At 51.4% G+C, this 16,184-nt stretch overlaps 1 protein-coding gene across 3 annotated transcripts in view; it reads left to right on the forward strand.

The window, feature by feature from the left end:
- The window catches only part of GRIK3 (glutamate receptor, ionotropic, kainate 3), a 233,117-nt gene extending 224,121 nt beyond the window's left edge, over window positions 1–8,996 (forward strand). The window contains exons 14-16 of one of the 3 annotated variants that reach the window (XM_011955294.1): window positions 3,906–4,128; window positions 4,985–5,235; window positions 7,968–8,996. In XM_011955294.1, the coding sequence (XP_011810684.1) occupies window positions 3,906–4,128; window positions 4,985–5,235; window positions 7,968–8,162 (669 nt within the window). In that variant the 3' untranslated portion in view covers window positions 8,163–8,996. Of the gene's footprint in view, window positions 1–3,905; window positions 4,129–4,984; window positions 5,277–7,965 lie in introns of all 3 variants that reach the window. The other 2 variants (XM_011955296.1, XM_011955295.1) reach the window with 2 other exon arrangements.
- The last annotated feature ends 7,188 nt before the right edge of the window (window positions 8,997–16,184 follow it).

A 16,184-nucleotide genomic window follows, 5' to 3' on the forward strand; every position in this document is an offset into this window, starting at 1 on the left:
GCTCTGGCCAGTGATGGGAACTCAGGCCTGTGATGGCAACTCTTTCAGAGATGGGAGAGAGGAACCTGGGGGTCCATGAAGGGCCCTGGATTTATCTATCCCTGCTTAGACATGCCAGAAGGAACCTTTTCAGGGTTGTGCCCCAGAATCACTGAACTACTCAAGAACAGAAGGACAGCACTTAAGGGGAAGCAGAGACCATGAGCAGATGGGGTTGAGAATGGGGGCCCCAAGATAGAAGACGAGGGCAGTGGGGACCATTCTAGGAAAGCAGATTTCAGACACATCTACCTGAAGGTGATGGAGATAATAATTTAGTTGGTACTGGAGCCAGGAGTCTCTTAAAATTAACGTCACAGCCAGCTTCATGCCTTGTTTTCACCTTCCATCTCCACTGGCCCAAGCTCTCTGTTGTCCTTTCCCATCTTCCTCATTCAGTTCCTTTACCCGCTGGTGCCTTTCTTGTGTCTTTCCTCAGAGCCCATCTGCCTCAACACTCCCTTCAGCCCCCAACCGAATTTTCTGTCTCCATCTATGGTGTTGTGTTACTGGAAAGAGCATATGGTTTGGTGTCAGGCAGGCTTGTATATAAGAGGAATAAAGTGTTGGGGTATGGGGAGGATACAAGGAGGAGTTTAGAGAAAGAGAAGTTCTTATCCCATTCTGAGACAGAAGGAGTAGGTGGGGCTTCCTGAGTGATTCATTGTCAAGTTACTTTTCTCAGGACTTGAGATTTATTGGATGGATGACTGAGAGGGTGGGTGACATGGGAGAGTGGGTGGGTAAGATGGGTGAGGAGGAGAAAGGGATGGATGATTGGGGGATGGATAGGTAGGTAAGAGAACAGATGGATGGATGGATAGATAGATGGTTGGATAGATGGTTAAATGGATGGATAGATAAGTAATAGGTGGATAGTCAGAGTAGTTGAATTAACTAGTGTGTAGATGGTGTGTGGATGGTAGCATGATCAGATATGTTAGTGGATGGGGGGGTGAGTGGTTGGATGGATGCATGATGGGTGCGTGGATGGGTAGGTGGGTGGATGGATGGATGGATGGATGCATGGATGGATGGATGGATCGATGGGTGAATGGATGGGTTGACGGGTGCATGGAAGGATAGATTAGATGGGCAGATACATTAGGAGGTCTGACTGCTTCATCTACCTTTGGTTCTCACCTCTAGTAGAAGAGGGAGAATTGGGAAAGCAGAAGAGACAAGGATGCTGAAGAGCTGCAATCACTGGAGGGAGAAAAGTATTTAGGTTCCAATAACCAGGATGGTAGAGTATCAGGAACATGTGTATCTGGCAAAGCAGGGATGACTGGACTAGGATACTTTGATTACAGGAATAGTTGGAATTGATGATTATTTGAAAAAGCAACTACATTGGGAGCAGAAGTCGCTTATGTGAGTATGTGGTTGAGAGGGTGTATAAGTTATCTATTGCTGCATACCAAATTACCTGAAACTTCATGTTTTAAAAGAACATTTGCTGTCTCACAGCTTGTGGGTCAGGAATCCAGGCAGTTTCACTGAGTCCTCTGGCTCAGGGTCCCTCATGGGGCTGTAGTCAAGGTGTTGGCTAATGCTACAGTTATTTTAAGGCATGTTTTCCAAGCTCACTGTGTGCTTGTTGGCAGGACTCAACTCCTCCCAGGTGACTGAACTAAAGGCTTCAGTTTTTCACTGATAGCTGGCCAGAGGCTGCCCTCTGTTTCTTGCCCTGGGAACCTCTCCATAGGGCAACTCACAACATGGCAGCCAGCTTCCATCAGAGTGAGACGAGCCAGAGAGAGTACCAGTCACAGTCTCTTGTAACCTAAGTTTGGACATGACATCCCATCACTTTTGTGGGGAGTTAAAAGCAAATCACTAGTGTCAGCCCACATTCAAGAAGAGGGGATTACACAAAGGTATGAATACCAGAGATGGGGATCACTAGGAGCTTTCTACAACAGGAGAGTCTGGGGAGACGGCATAGAAGAGTGAGAAAGGAACAGAGGGAGTAAAAGAAATTGGAGGTAGAAGAATCTGCTTATCGGAAATTTTCCAGAAAATAAGAAACAACTGGGGAGGCAGAAGAGCTGAACATCAGGAAGATTTTTAAGGGCAAGAATATTGAGTGGGGCACAACCTGGGCCACAGGAAGCACTGAGGTGGAAGAATAGCTGGGGAGGTCGGAGAGCAGAGAGCACAAAAGGCTTGGAGGCAGGGATTGCAGAGGTAAGAGAGTCCTGCGGAGCTGGAGTAGCTGGAGAGCAGCAATGGCTGAAAGAAGGGCAGGCTGAGGACCAGGAGGGGCTGGGAGAGGCCAGTGAGAGCTGCAGGCATCTGGGCCCTTTCACGCTTTTGGCTTTGGGGCAGGTAAATTTGTAGGTTGGGGAGTGACTGCTTATCTGTGAAGGTGCCCCCAGCCCTGTGCCCAAAGGAGGTATCACTGGCACTCAGCTGATAACGGTGCTCAGATGTAATTCCAAGGGGTCCTGCCTGTAGCTTTGGGGCCCCTTCCTGTTCCCACTGCTCTTCCTCAGGGCATGTTGGGGTCTCTAGAAGCCAGTTTAGGAGGGGACAGCCTTTGCCAGAGCTAGGAAACACCCGGAGAATAGAAAGTACACTTTCCTCCCAGGCTCCACAGCCCCCTCCCAGCAGGCACGGCTTCTTCCCCATCCCCCTGCCCATGCCCCAGTCCTGCGCCAGCCTTTTCAAGTGCACCCTTGCCATCAGGCACACTGGAGCTGGGCTGGGTGCCAGTCAGACAGGCTGACATCACAGACAGGCACAGCTAGACTTGGAACCAGCCGGGCTCAGTGGGGCCTGCAGAGCCACCTGTTCCCCTGAGATCAGCCAGGGCAGGGCTGATCTCTGCTGGGAGGAGGCAGTTGGCAAAGCACTAAATTCCCAAGAAATCTCATGAATGCCATGCACCCTGGTCTGCAGTCTCCCCAGGCAGCAAGGGACACTCAGCCCTTGCCCTCCTCTCTCCTGGCCCCAGTAACCTCTCTGTGTCTTCCTAGGGCAGGCATAGCATCGTACCCCCTGGACCTGGTCTTAGGGATTCTGGTTTGCTCATGCAACAGTGTCTAGCCCAGGACCCTACAGCCCTGAGCGCTGGTGCAGCTAAAGGGGGCTTGTAGACCACCTCCTCTGACTGCCCTTATTTTTTTCCCCCTCTGCAATTTGCACCCTGTTCCTTCCTCACAGTCATGAAGTAGAACATGTTTGAGGCAAAATCTTCCCCTGAAACAGGACATAAAAGAGGCCTCCACTGGTTGAAGCGAAAGGGGAGGCCCAGGACCCACTCATCTTTGCCCCAGTGAGCAGCCGTCTCTCTCCCTCCACCCTCACAATGGTTTCTGTGAGGCAGGGCAGCTGAGGGGTTAGGGGTATGGACTCTGAAGCCAGATGGCCTGAGTTTGAAGCCTGACTTTGCTACTTAGTGCCTGGGTAAACTTAGGCAAGTGACTTAGCTGTGCCTCAATCTTTTTGTCTATAAAACGGAGCTCATGATAGTACCTGCCTCCTATGATCGCTGTGAAGAATCAATGAGTTAATGCAGGTAGAGCACTTAGAACAAAACCTGAATGTGCTAACTTTTAATAAATTTTAGAGAAAGAAAATCCATGTTTAAAGTCAGTTTGAAGACCACTCGTGCCATGGTCAGGGTTTCCAGGAAGCAGGCCTGAGTCTGCATTTCTGCTTTATCCCTCGCCAGCTGTGTGTTTGGGGACCTTTGCTCCCAGGGCCTCAATTTCTATATCGGAGCACTGTGTAGCACTCGCTTTCTCTGAAGACTGTAGACCGAGTTCAAGGCCCCAACCCCCGCTGAGCAGGATATGCGGTGCTTGGTCCCTGGTGTGCCTAGTAACAGTGTGTGCATCACCCCTTTCCTCGCGGCCCAGAAATCCAAGATCTCCACCTTCGAGAAGATGTGGGCCTTCATGAGCAGCAAGCCCTCGGCGCTGGTGAAGAACAACGAGGAGGGCATCCAGAGGGCCCTGACGGCCGACTACGCGCTGCTCATGGAGTCCACCACCATCGAGTACGTCACGCAGAGGAACTGCAACCTCACCCAGATCGGGGGCCTCATTGACTCCAAGGGCTACGGCATTGGCACGCCCATGGGTGAGCAAGGGGCTGCGTGTGGGAGGGGCAGAGGTGTGGGCAGAGGAGGGGCTCCACCCTCGTGTCCACTCATGCTCCCTCTCGCAGCTCATTCCATGGGGCTGATAAAGGTGACATTTTCTTTTTCTCCCTTTTCTTTTCTTTCTTTCTTTTTTTTTTTTTTAAGGCAGAGTTTCACTCTTGTTGCCCAGGCTGGAGTGCAGTGGCATGACCTCGGTTGACTGCAACCTCCGCCTCCCGGGTTCAAGTGATTCTCCTGCGTCAGCCTCCCGAGTATCTGGGATTACAGGCATGTGTCACCATGCCTGGCTAATTTTGTATTTTTAGTAGAGACGGGATTTCTCCATGTTGGTCAGGCTGGTCTTGATCTCCCAACCTCATGTGATCTGCCCGCCTTGGCCTCCCGAAGTGCTGGAATTACAGGTGTGAGCCACCACGCCCGGACATAGGTGACATTTTCTCAGCCCAGAAGCAGAGGGATGGAGCTGCATGCCTTTTGAGGGTGGCCCTGACCTAAGCAATGAGAGCTGGGACAGACACAAGGTTCAGGGACAGTTCCCAGAGGCCGTTCCTGCCTTCCCTCTCCTGCCCTTGCTGATGCAGCTCAGGGGCACTGGGCCTTCAGGGAGCCCACAGGGACTGATACACAATGGGTACGACCTCCCTGCTCAAACAGGACATTTCCACCCACCCAGATACCATGTGCTGATTTAAAGAGGACTCACAGGGATAGGGCACCCCTTTTATGAGCTGATCCAGAGGGCTAGTGGTGGTGGCCTGACCAGGGTGTTGGCAGGGCCAAACACAGCATGGGCCACACGCCACTGATGACTAGGGGTCCCTTCTCCCTGCTCAGGCTCCCCATACCGGGACAAGATCACCATCGCCATCCTGCAGCTTCAGGAGGAGGACAAGCTGCACATCATGAAGGAGAAATGGTGGCGGGGCAGCGGGTGCCCTGAGGAGGAAAACAAAGAGGCCAGCGCCCTGGGGATCCAGAAGATCGGGGGCATCTTCATTGTCCTGGCCGCCGGGCTGGTCCTCTCTGTGCTGGTGGCCGTGGGCGAGTTTGTGTACAAGCTCCGCAAAACAGCAGAGAGAGAGCAGGTAAGCCTTAGAGCTTGGAGCCAGCACAGGACGGGGAAGGAGATTCACGCTGACTTCACCCCTCTATGTGCCAGGCACACAATGGTGTCTCATCTCAGCCTCACAACAGCTCACCCTGTATCCAGTGGGCCAGCAAGCCCTGCCACTCTACCTCTGTCCTGACCTAGCACTTTTTTCCATCGCTGTTGCCCCACCCCAGGCCAAGCCCCATCACCTCCTGCCTGGATTATGCCGCAGCCTTCAAACTGGCCTTCCAGCCTCCATGATTCCCCAGCACCATCCACAATTCACACAGCAACTGGTGCCTTGTTTAAAACTTAATTCAAACCATATCTTTTTCCTGCATAAAACCCTCCAGGGTAATTGTTGAAGGTGGGTGATGATTGCATAGTGGTTCATTATACCGTTCTCTTTACCTTTGCATATATTTGGAAATTTCCATAATCAAAAGTTTAAAAAGGAAAAGTTAACAGGGTTGGCCCAAGCATATAGACAGTAGAACTAGGCTCAAGCCTTCTGATTAATTCAAGCATGGTTGGGCACTAGTTCTGGGTCCCAGTAGCAAATTAGAATCACAGGGAGAAAGTTTTCAAGTGCTAATGCTCTGGACTCACTCCCAGAGACTCTCTGTTTTAATTGGTCTGTGGTGTAGCCAGCATTGTGCTTTTACAAAAGCCTGCAGGGTGATTTAAATGTGTGCCTGAGTTGAGGGCCGCTGGGCTGGGGGAAGCACAACTCACGGAGAAGTTCAAGGAGATTGCAGTTAAATTATATATAGAGGGGCCCATTATAAACAAGCAACTTACATATCCGTAAAAAATGAAATAGAATCCTCTATAACCAGCAAGCCTTAGTCAACAAAGAGGAGGGGAAAAGGTAATATTCGATGCTGGAATTTGCAAGGGTGGAAGGGAAGGGACACTGTCCAACATTGCTGAGGGAAGTCTATGCAGGTACTTTTCTGGAAGGCAACTTCATGGTATGTTCAGAGTCTTCCACAGTATCCATACATTTTGGCCTATCAATTTCCACTTTTAGAAATGTACCATGTGTAAGTGGTCAAAGATAGACACAGTTTTATTTACAAGGAAATTTGCTGAAGTATAAATTATAACACGAAAAGATGGGAGGGAAGGGTAAACACCTAAATGTCTAACAACAGAGAATGGTTCTCTGTTGATACAAAATTATGACACATCAAGAAAGAACAACCACCAAATTCTCTGAGAATTCCCATTACAGTTAAAAGGAGCTCCTCGCCGGGTGCGGTGGTTCACGCTTGTAATCCCAACACTTTGGGAGGCCGAGCCGGGCAGATCACGAAGTCAAGAGATCAAGACCATCCTGGCCAACACTGTGAAACCCCGTCACTACTAAAAACACAAAAATTAGCTGGTCATGGTGGCTTGCGCCTGTAATCCCAGCTACTCAGGAGGCTGAGGCAGGAGAATTGCTTGAACCCAGGAGGCGAGGTTGCAGTGAGCCAAGATTGGGGCACTGCACTCCAACCTGGAGACAGAGACTTCATCTCAAAAAAACAGGAGCTACTCATTCCACCAAAAAGCCTAAAGGATCTGTCTACTCCACTTCTCTGACCACCTCCTTCCCTCACTCTCCTCCCCTACTCTGTTCCACACACACTGGCCTCTTGTTCAGTCCTGAACACACCAAGCACATTTCTGCCTTAGGCCCTTTGCACATGCTGCTCCTGGAATGCTCCTCCCTCAGAAGGTATGTTCTTGACATCTTCTGGCCATTCTTGTTTCAGTTCCAATGTTACCTCCTCAAGTAGCCTTCATTACCTGCCCCCATTCCCAGTCCCTCTCTATCCCATTTCACTGCTTGATTCTCTTCCTAATAGCTATCACTATCTGAAAGTATTTATTTGTTCACGTGTTCATTATCTGTTCCATCCCATCGTTAGACCACAAGCTCCCTGAGTGGGCTGCAACCTCATCCATCTTCTTCACTGCTTGCATGCCTAACACCTGGAGCAGTGCCTGGCACATAGCAGGGTCACATTAAATATTTGTGGAATGAAGGCACTGCCTTCCATGCAAGCTGCAGGACAAACTCTGGAAGCCACCATCATCAGATACCTGTAGGAAATGCTGCGCTCCTGCTGTCCCTCTTGGCTATGTGCAGGGACCCAGGCCAGAAGGAGGTCACTGACACCCAACAGCCCTACAGGGACCTGCCTCCCAGTTTCCCACCTCAAGAAACATGTGCTGGACTTCCCTGAGTGAGAAGATACTGATTCTTCCCCTTAGTTGGAAGCCCTTCCAGGAGAAAGTTTATCCATTCATTTGTCAAATGTTTCTTCAGTCCTGACTGAAGCTAGTGCTTTGGTCAGGGCTTGGGAGTTGGGCTCATGGGGATGAAACTGGCTGATTCCTGCCCTCTGAGTCCAGTGAAGAAAAACGGCACAGGTAAACCAGAGCTCCTCAGACGTTAATGTGCATGCCATTTAGAACCTCAGTTTGCTCATGTATAAATGAGGTTAAGATGATGCCCCACCTACCTTAGTCTCCAAATAAGAATGTCAGCTTTTGTAGACTGCTGCACAAACTAATTATCCTACAGATGGCAGAGGGATGGGTGGGGTGAAGGTATGAGAAAGACGGGTAGCCTTAGCACAGACTCTGGGAGGAAGGGGCAGAACTGGCTGGAGTTACAGGGCCGGGCGTCACTCTGTGCCCCTTTTCCTACCCCTCTCCTCCACCCTTCTGCAGCGTTCCTTCTGCAGCACCGTGGCCGATGAGATCCGTTTCTCCCTCACCTGCCAACGTCGAGTCAAGCACAAGCCGCAGCCTCCCATGATGGTCAAGACTGACGCCGTCATCAACATGCACACATTCAATGACCGCCGGCTTCCCGGCAAGGACAGCATGGCCTGCAGCACATCCTTAGCCCCTGTGTTCCCCTAGGCATACCTGGGGTGGGGACCACAGGCCTGGGGGCTGGGCAGAGGAAAGCAAAGGAGATTGGAAGGAACGTCCCCTGTCCTCACACTGGGCTTGGGGACCAGAGCTGCCACCTGCCTGTTGGGCCAGAAGCCTCCTGCCCTTACCTGCCAGGAAGCCAGCAGGCTCTCAGGCCAGCTGCTTGGGCTTCATCCTCCTCAGATCTTCTGTGGGTTTCTAAAGCTGCCAGCTGAGATAGCCAAGGCCAAAGGAAGCACATGCCTCTCTCAGGCCAAACTCACCCGCCCCTCAACTCTCCTCCAGAGTCAGAAGTTTCTGCCATGGCCCTGCAGAGGCCACAGAAAATGGAAGACATCTCTTACGTTACCATTTCTTCCCCAAGAGCCCAGGCCTCCGTCAGTTGACCATGAGGCCAGAGACACAAGCCTTTGGCGCCTTAAGGAAGTTCTAACATGGCTGCCAATGGGAGTTCATGGTGAGGGATGCCCATCCCATATGCCTGGGCAGAAGGAAGACTTCATCCCTCTGGGGCTGTTCACATGGTCCTGATCTTCTGGACTTGGCACCACCCCTGGCAGCCCCTGTTTTGGCAGAGTTGAAGACAGAGTCACACGGGGAAAAGAGGAGCTTGGGGTATGGGAGAGAAGAGAATGCACAAACAGAGGTCGCCATTTTGGATTCTTATGGACAATGACCCAGTGGTTCCTAATCCTCTAGGAGGTCTCTAAGAATATAAGTAGGGGAGTGGCCACAGAAAATTCTTCTCGGCTTTCTGGCCAGAGGAGAGAAGACCCCCTGAATCTCTAACAAAGGATGCCCAAAGACTCAGCCAATATTTGAAGCCCAGCAGAGGAAAAGCAGATTCCACGGAAGTCCCACCAGCTCTTGTGCCAATGGATCTCACCTTCCTGGTTAGCAAGTTGTTATCTAAACCCTGTTCGCATTGGAAACCTGGGCTCTTTGCCATCTTCTCATCAACAACTCCCCATTCCTAGCTGGTTGACCTTGGCCTCCCTCTGTCTTTTTGAAAGAAAAGAATTGATTGAAGTGAAAGTCAAGTTGCCCCTCCTCAAAAAGGAGTCAGTGTCCTACTACACAGGCTAACTTGGGGCTAGGTGGGGGAAACCAGAAGGGACCAAAAGAGCTTCTGGTCTCCTAGACTTACCAAATGTAGAGATGCTCCCCAGAAAAAGAAAGTTTCCAGGGACATAATATCATAGCTGGCAGAGGCCCCAAGGGTGGGGAGGAAGAAGCTGCCTCCTGGAGAATTAACCAAAGACCCCACACAGACACACGAGGCCATCCTGGCCCCTTGTCTGTTGTCCAGAGCAACTGTGACCTTGTGGGGCTTGGGGAAGACAGCAGAGAAGTAGAAGCAGGTTGGGGACCAGCCAGGGGTTGGACTAGATGATCTATGAGTTCCAGCTTTCTGTGACAAATGCTCTAGAGGTCTGTGACTTTAAGAGTCTTGGAAAAGAATGAGACATGAAGGATTAGGAACAAAGTGTCCTTAAAGAGAACACGATGGGCCAGCAGGTTTGCCATGGCCAAGGATGGAGGGCAGGCTTTGAACAGTGCAGGGAGGTGCTGGGGATTCTGCATGAGAACTGGGGCACACCAGCCACTCCACTCCCACCTCTGTCCCGTGCTGCTTGGGAAGCCCGGTTAGGGAAGAGCTACATTTGGATCTCAAGGGCTTTCTCATCTGGGTGAAGGGTAATCTCTAGCAAAGCAGGAGACCACAGTGGGCTCATGTGATAAACACTGTCCCTCTTCCAAACTGTGAACTGCAGCACCAAACCAGTGGGTTCCCAAAATCCCAGCAGTTCTGGCTGGCTATGTGCATTGGACGAGGGAGAGGAGGGCTAGACACACACCAAAGCCCCATGCATGTAATGTTAGGAAAAGCCATGCTGTCATAAGCTTCAGGGTACCGAGGGTGTGTGCATGTGTGTCTGTGTCTTTGTGTTTGTATGTGTGAACTTCAGGGGCTGGGGCACAGGACAGATCTGGACTTATAACATAGTCCAGGCCATGCAATAATAGGTGAATCCTTGGGGATCTGATGTGCGCATATGCGTGTGTATGTGTATCTGAGTGAGTTGGGGACGAGGGAGACAATCTGGGTGAGCAGCAAGGCCCCATATATGTAAAAACAGGAGAAGCCATGTCATGATGGGGCCCTGGTGAGTATGCATATGTAAGCATGCATGCACACGTGTGTGCATGCTGGTGTGTGTGTGTGCATATGTACACTGAATGGCATAGGATGGAGGACAGGATCATACCTGCAGCTAGCCAAATATGTGTAAAATGAGAAACCATGTCACTAAGGGGTCCGTGTGCGAGTGCATGTGCACACGTGTACAGGGAGAGTTGTGTGACATGGGTCAGTGCGTGCTGTAGACAAGAAGTCATGTGGAGTTGAAGTTTCCGAGTGTATGCGGGACACACATATGTTCCAGGTCACAGTGGAAGCAGAGACAGACAATCAGGAAGGCCGGGCACCAGGGTCTGTTTGCACTTCTGTCATGGGAGAGATCATTTGTCACAGAGAGTCACGAAGGTTGCATGGGCACACTTGCCAGGAGATGGGGGCGCAACCCTTCGGGGGCTCATGCTGCTGATGCCTTTGCTGTAGACATCATGTCCTGTTTGAAGGGAAAACTTTTTTTTGTAATTCCCAGGTAACAGGATTCTAATGAAGGTATTTGCTAATTTGCTGTCAGCAAACACAATCATTAACCACCGTCTTATTTTGTCCAGTACAGTTTCATAGCACGTGCCTCATTCTTGCTCTTGTCTCACACATGTGTTGTGTGTGTGATGCTACATGAGCATGTTCTTCTGAGGCTATGCATATATGTGGATTGTGACGGGGGAAGAAGTGGTGAGAATTTTTATAAAAGGAACAAAGAATAGTGGATAAATAGAGGCACAATTCAATTAGAGAAATCCCCCAAAAGACACGGACTGGTCTTTAGACTCCTGTGTGGAAGCAGGAGGGCACGCTGCCTCATCTCCTCTCCCATGCAAGCCTGGCGTCCTGAGGTTCAGGTGTTGTCGGTGTGGCTGATATTCGACTTCTGGTCAATGTCCTGCGTTTGTCCTACAGACCAGCCTAGTATTAAAAGTGCAGTGGGGACCACTGCTGCCCAAGCATGAGCTCTGTCTCTCCCGGGGGACTGAAAGTGATACTACATCTGTGAGGGGGAATGGAGTAAGAAGGTGTTTCCAGTGAGGCAGATCTTGTGTTTTTTTAAGTTTAGGTCTGTCCTGCCAGTGGGCATGGAGCTGAGCTGGGGCAGGTGCATACGTGTGTGTGTATGTGTGTGTACGCACGTGTAGTGTGTGTGCACACACAGGCACTGAGAGGTGATGGGAAACATGAAAGCTTATTTGGATGGAGCAGAAGATGGAACCTGCCTGAGCAGATACTGGACTGCCCCTGCATGGTGCCACATGCCAGCCCTGAACAGAAGAATGTCCCCACCTCATCCCCAAATGCCAGTGTCTCCTCTGCACCTGCTCAAGCTGGCCAAGTTGAGGGGCAGTGGTAAGAAGACACCCACCCCACCACCCCTGCTGAGGCCCTGGGGCTTAAGGACAGTGAGCCCTCCCGATCACTCTCCACTTGTCCTGCTGCTGGTTTCTCTGCTCTGGACAGAAGAAAATCCTGAGAGCATTGTCAATGTTCAGGTGGCCCCATGCTGCAAGAGTCTCTCGAGACCAGAGATGCCACCTTGGCCAATATGCTGGACTTTGAGTGTCTGAGGGGTAAGAGGGCCACCCCCTCCTCTCAGCCAAGACTCTGTCTAAGCTGGAAGCACAATCTGGCTCCACCCCCAATCCCTGCCATGCCCCAGGCCCTGGTAAATGGGAATCCTGGCCCAGGCCAGGGGAAAGGGCCAAACGGGTTAGAAGCTGCTCCTTCTCCACCAGGTGTGCGCTCACCAAAAACAATCAAAAGCTCCCTTTCTGCCTACTTTTCCAGGGATAGTGGGTCTGAGGGGTGGGTCACAGCTTCCACTTCGTCACTCAGCTTGAAGTTGGTCCCTCCCTGACCCACTCCCAGCTACATGCACAAACATCTGAAAGTAGGCTGGCCTCTGTGGTTCACATCTGGAATGTTCCTGTGTGGACACCCATCTGCAAAGGGGCTAGAGGTTTGAACAAACAGCTGCACGAACTTATCATCTGGGATGGGCCCAGCCCCATGGACAGATACAAGAAATAAGCCCAACTCTGTGGGCAGGTCTCTGGATTAGACACATCTGGAAGTTGCAGGTCAGGTGGACACATCTGGAAGGGGCCCGGCTGCTGGCCGCCATGGAAGGGCCGTGCCCTCTGTCCCCATGGCAGTTTAAATCAAGCCCTCCCTTCAGTCCTGAATTTGCCCTGGAGTTAAAATTTCAGAGCTGAGGCCATACACGAAGTCACAAAACTTTTAGGTAGAAGGTTAATGTTCTGTACAATATATATATGAATGTAAAAAATATATATATACTGTATATATATATATATATATGCACAGTGTATATATGACCTGTAGCCCATGTGTATACAACCCTTTCTTGCACGTCTGCACACAGAGTGTACATAACCCAGCCAGCATGGGTGGGGACCAGGTGAGAGATGGGGGCTGCAGCAGCAAAGTCTGGGATGGAGGTCTCAGAGAGCCCCTTGGGGTGAGGAAAGCCCTCCACACATCAGAGCTCCAGACCCTGAAGAAGAGGGCAGAGCTACATGGTGCTGCCAGGTGAGTCCTGCACCGTCAGGGCCTCCTGTGGGAGGGGCAGGATTGGCCAACAGACCCCATCTCCATCCGAGCCTGTCTGAGGCAGGACAGCTGGGTGTGTCTGAGAAGCAATGTCATGCTAGTTCTCAGCCCCTGTGCCAATATTACATTCTAGTTCTGGGGCAATTCATCAGGAGCAGAAGGGCTGGGAAAGAGCAGACCACTCCCCAGGCCTGTTCTCACACCTGCCTGCAGAATCGCAGGTAGGTTTCAGGCTCCACCCAGGATACCTTAGAAGGTGGGGCTAGTCTCGGCAGCAAAAACATCTGCCTCTGGTTCTCACCCACATGCAGAAGCAATCACAACTTGCACACAACACAGCTCACAGCTAGGGAAAGCACCTGTTAAAGAGAATGCCCCCAGGGCAGGGCCAGCATGCCGATACAGTGTTCCCATGCCCCTGTTATTGATCCTGTCCTCCTGCCTTCTAGAACAGTGGACCTCACATCACCTCCCAGATTGTCTCCATTTTATGAATCGAAACTCTGAGGCCTCCAGACATGAAGAAGCAGCCATAGATTCAGTCAAATGCCAGCTAAGGGTTTGCCTCGCCTCAGACAACCTCCCCAGCCCCATTTGACCCAGAGACCAGCTGCCAGGGAGTGACCTCGGAGCCAGAGAGGTGAAAGATGAGAGGCAAGAAGGTAGCTCCTAGCCTAGCACGGCCCAGACTCCATCTGTCTGCCCTTCTCTCCCCTGCGGCATCCTGGCAGGGCAGCTGGCAGAGTGCCCCCTCCCCAAGAGGCTGCAGACCTCTGTCCCTGGCTCACCCAGATCGGTCTGTTCTCTGCAGTTCCATTCCTTTAGCCTCTTTTGCAGGTCTGAGCATCTCTGGAGCATGCAGGGGAGGAGATACCTGAAGTGAGCTTCCGTGCAGTCAGCAGCCTGCCCTAGCTTCAGCCTCAGGCGTCAGGCTGGTCTGCACTGAACTCTGGGTCTGCTTCTGGGGCCCTGACCAAGCACGCCTGACTCCAGCCCCATGAGGAGCATCCCGTCTTGGTTCCATAGGAATCATGGGCCCTCTTACCACTGTGCGTCAAGCCCCCCCATCCCATCTCTGCCTGGGCCGACTTCCTGGTTGGGCCTCCCATGGTAGGGGCCTCAGTTCCCAGGCTCTGGGCTGAGCCCCCAGGCAGCACCATGGGCCTCTGAGACCCTAGACCTGTCCCACCACCCAGACCAGAGTGCCTGGAAGCCCCCCACTCCCACTCAACATGGTTCCCACACACTGGTCTCTGGGCCATTCAGGGGATGCCCTTTGTGGACATGCAGAATTTCTATGAATATAGTTTTTTGTAAACATTTTGTAACAATTTGGGTTTCATAGTAACTGTGTTACTTGCCAATCATTCTAGGCTGATGTAAATAAATTTCCAAACAAATCCGATTATTTTCCTTTTTAAGACACTGTGATATATCAAAGTGCACAGTTTGCTGTATGAAGTAATATGGTTTTAAATTTTAAATAAAATGTTTCTAGAAAACAGGGCTCCCTTGAGGTGTGTTTTCTGTTTCTCTTCTCTCCTTAGAACCAGAAGGTGCTGGACGATGAACTTTTGTCATCTTCCCGCGGGGATGACTGTGTCCCAGGCAAGAGACACTGGTGCCCCGCAGGCGGGTGGCTCCGGCCAGGCTCCTGGTTCAGACATTGAGGATGTAGGGTCTGTCCTTGGGACTGTCTGATCCCTATCTTCCCTTCCCTTGGCAACACCCCTCCCCAACTCATCTCCATCCACACACTCCCTTGGGAGTTGCCACATACTTATTCATGTGGCCCCTTCCCTTTGGTCATAGCTGGTGAGGTCGGGTGGACACCTTATCCCAGCTCGGCCAGACTCTCACCTGAGCTTTTTCAGACTGGAAATGAGAAAGCTCTATGTCAGCTGCCCTCTGGAGACGGAAACTGCTCATACAATTGGAGTTCAGGGCAGGGCGTTTCCAGCAGGAAGGGATTCAATATGGAGGTTTATAAAACCAGTGCAAGAGATGAGGGAGCCTGGCCAACTTGGGCCTCCAGGAATGGCTCCCAGAATAATACAGAACTGACCCACTAGTGCATGACCACCTCTGAGCTGGGAGGGAAAGACACACCCCAGAGCTGCAATCCTGCAGGGTCCAGGAAGTCCATCAAGACACTGGGGCCGCCACCACCCCACATCGTGGTGCTCCTCGGCACCCAAGAAGTTGGAGATGAGTCGTGGACTGAAGCTGCTGAAAAATCTCATGTTCCCATGACAGAAACAGCCCAAAGGGGAGTGGGAAGGCGGCTTCCGCCTCACCTCTGCCTCCAACTCTCATGCAAACAGACTGAACTGGTAGAGACCCTTTCCAACCAGAACGCTCCATGTTATCCTATGACATCATCTTAAAAATAGCTCATGGTTATTGAGCACTTTCCATGTGGCAGGTGCTAGGCTAAGCTACTAACACATATGATCTATTTTGAATGAGAGATGTCCCTCAGACCCTGACACATCTCAGACCCTGACTCTGCACGACCTTTCAGTCCAAATGTCCACCACCCTTGACACAGGATTAAGTATCCCAGGCCCTAATTACCAGGAAAGTGGCTATGATTGCATCAGCTTGGGTCAAGTGGCCACTTGTGGTCCAGTTAGCTGTGGCCCGAGGGATAAAGAGGTCACGTAATAACAATTATGGAACCCAGGATCACTGCTTTAGGAGAGTTGAGAAAACTGGAGAAGTCAAAAAAAAAAAAAAAAAAAGGCAACATGGGTTGGCAGGTCTCCTAAAATATGCACCTCCCCTTCCATCAGCTGGCAAGTGCCAGCGAAGCCAAGCCATGGCCCCAGCAGCAATCTCTGCAGAATGGAGAGGAACTCAGGACCCAGTAGGCCACAGTATCTGGGAGCTCTGGTCTAACCTGGAGCCACAGCCCAGAAGGAGACTTTGGTCTGAGCCAGGTAGGAGGTAAGGAAAGGCCCTGGGTTGTAGGTGTGAGCCATTGATAGGCATGGTCTGGACCATCCCTGGAGAGGAGCACCCTGCAGATCAGGGTAGGCTCCAGGTCCAGAAAGGAGTGGGGGGATATGGACAAGAGACCTGGTAGAAATGAGGCCCACAGTGGGGGTGAAAGAATAGGTAGAGCACCCATCCATCAATCTATCCATCCACCCATCCATCCATCCACCCATCCATCCATCCACCCATCCATCCATCCATCCATCCATCCACCCACTGATCCACCCATCCATCTATCCACTCCA

Source organism: Colobus angolensis, unplaced genomic scaffold, assembly GCF_000951035.1.
Source record: "Colobus angolensis palliatus isolate OR3802 unplaced genomic scaffold, Cang.pa_1.0 Scaffold4, whole genome shotgun sequence".
NCBI classification, from domain to species: domain Eukaryota; kingdom Metazoa; phylum Chordata; class Mammalia; order Primates; family Cercopithecidae; genus Colobus; species Colobus angolensis.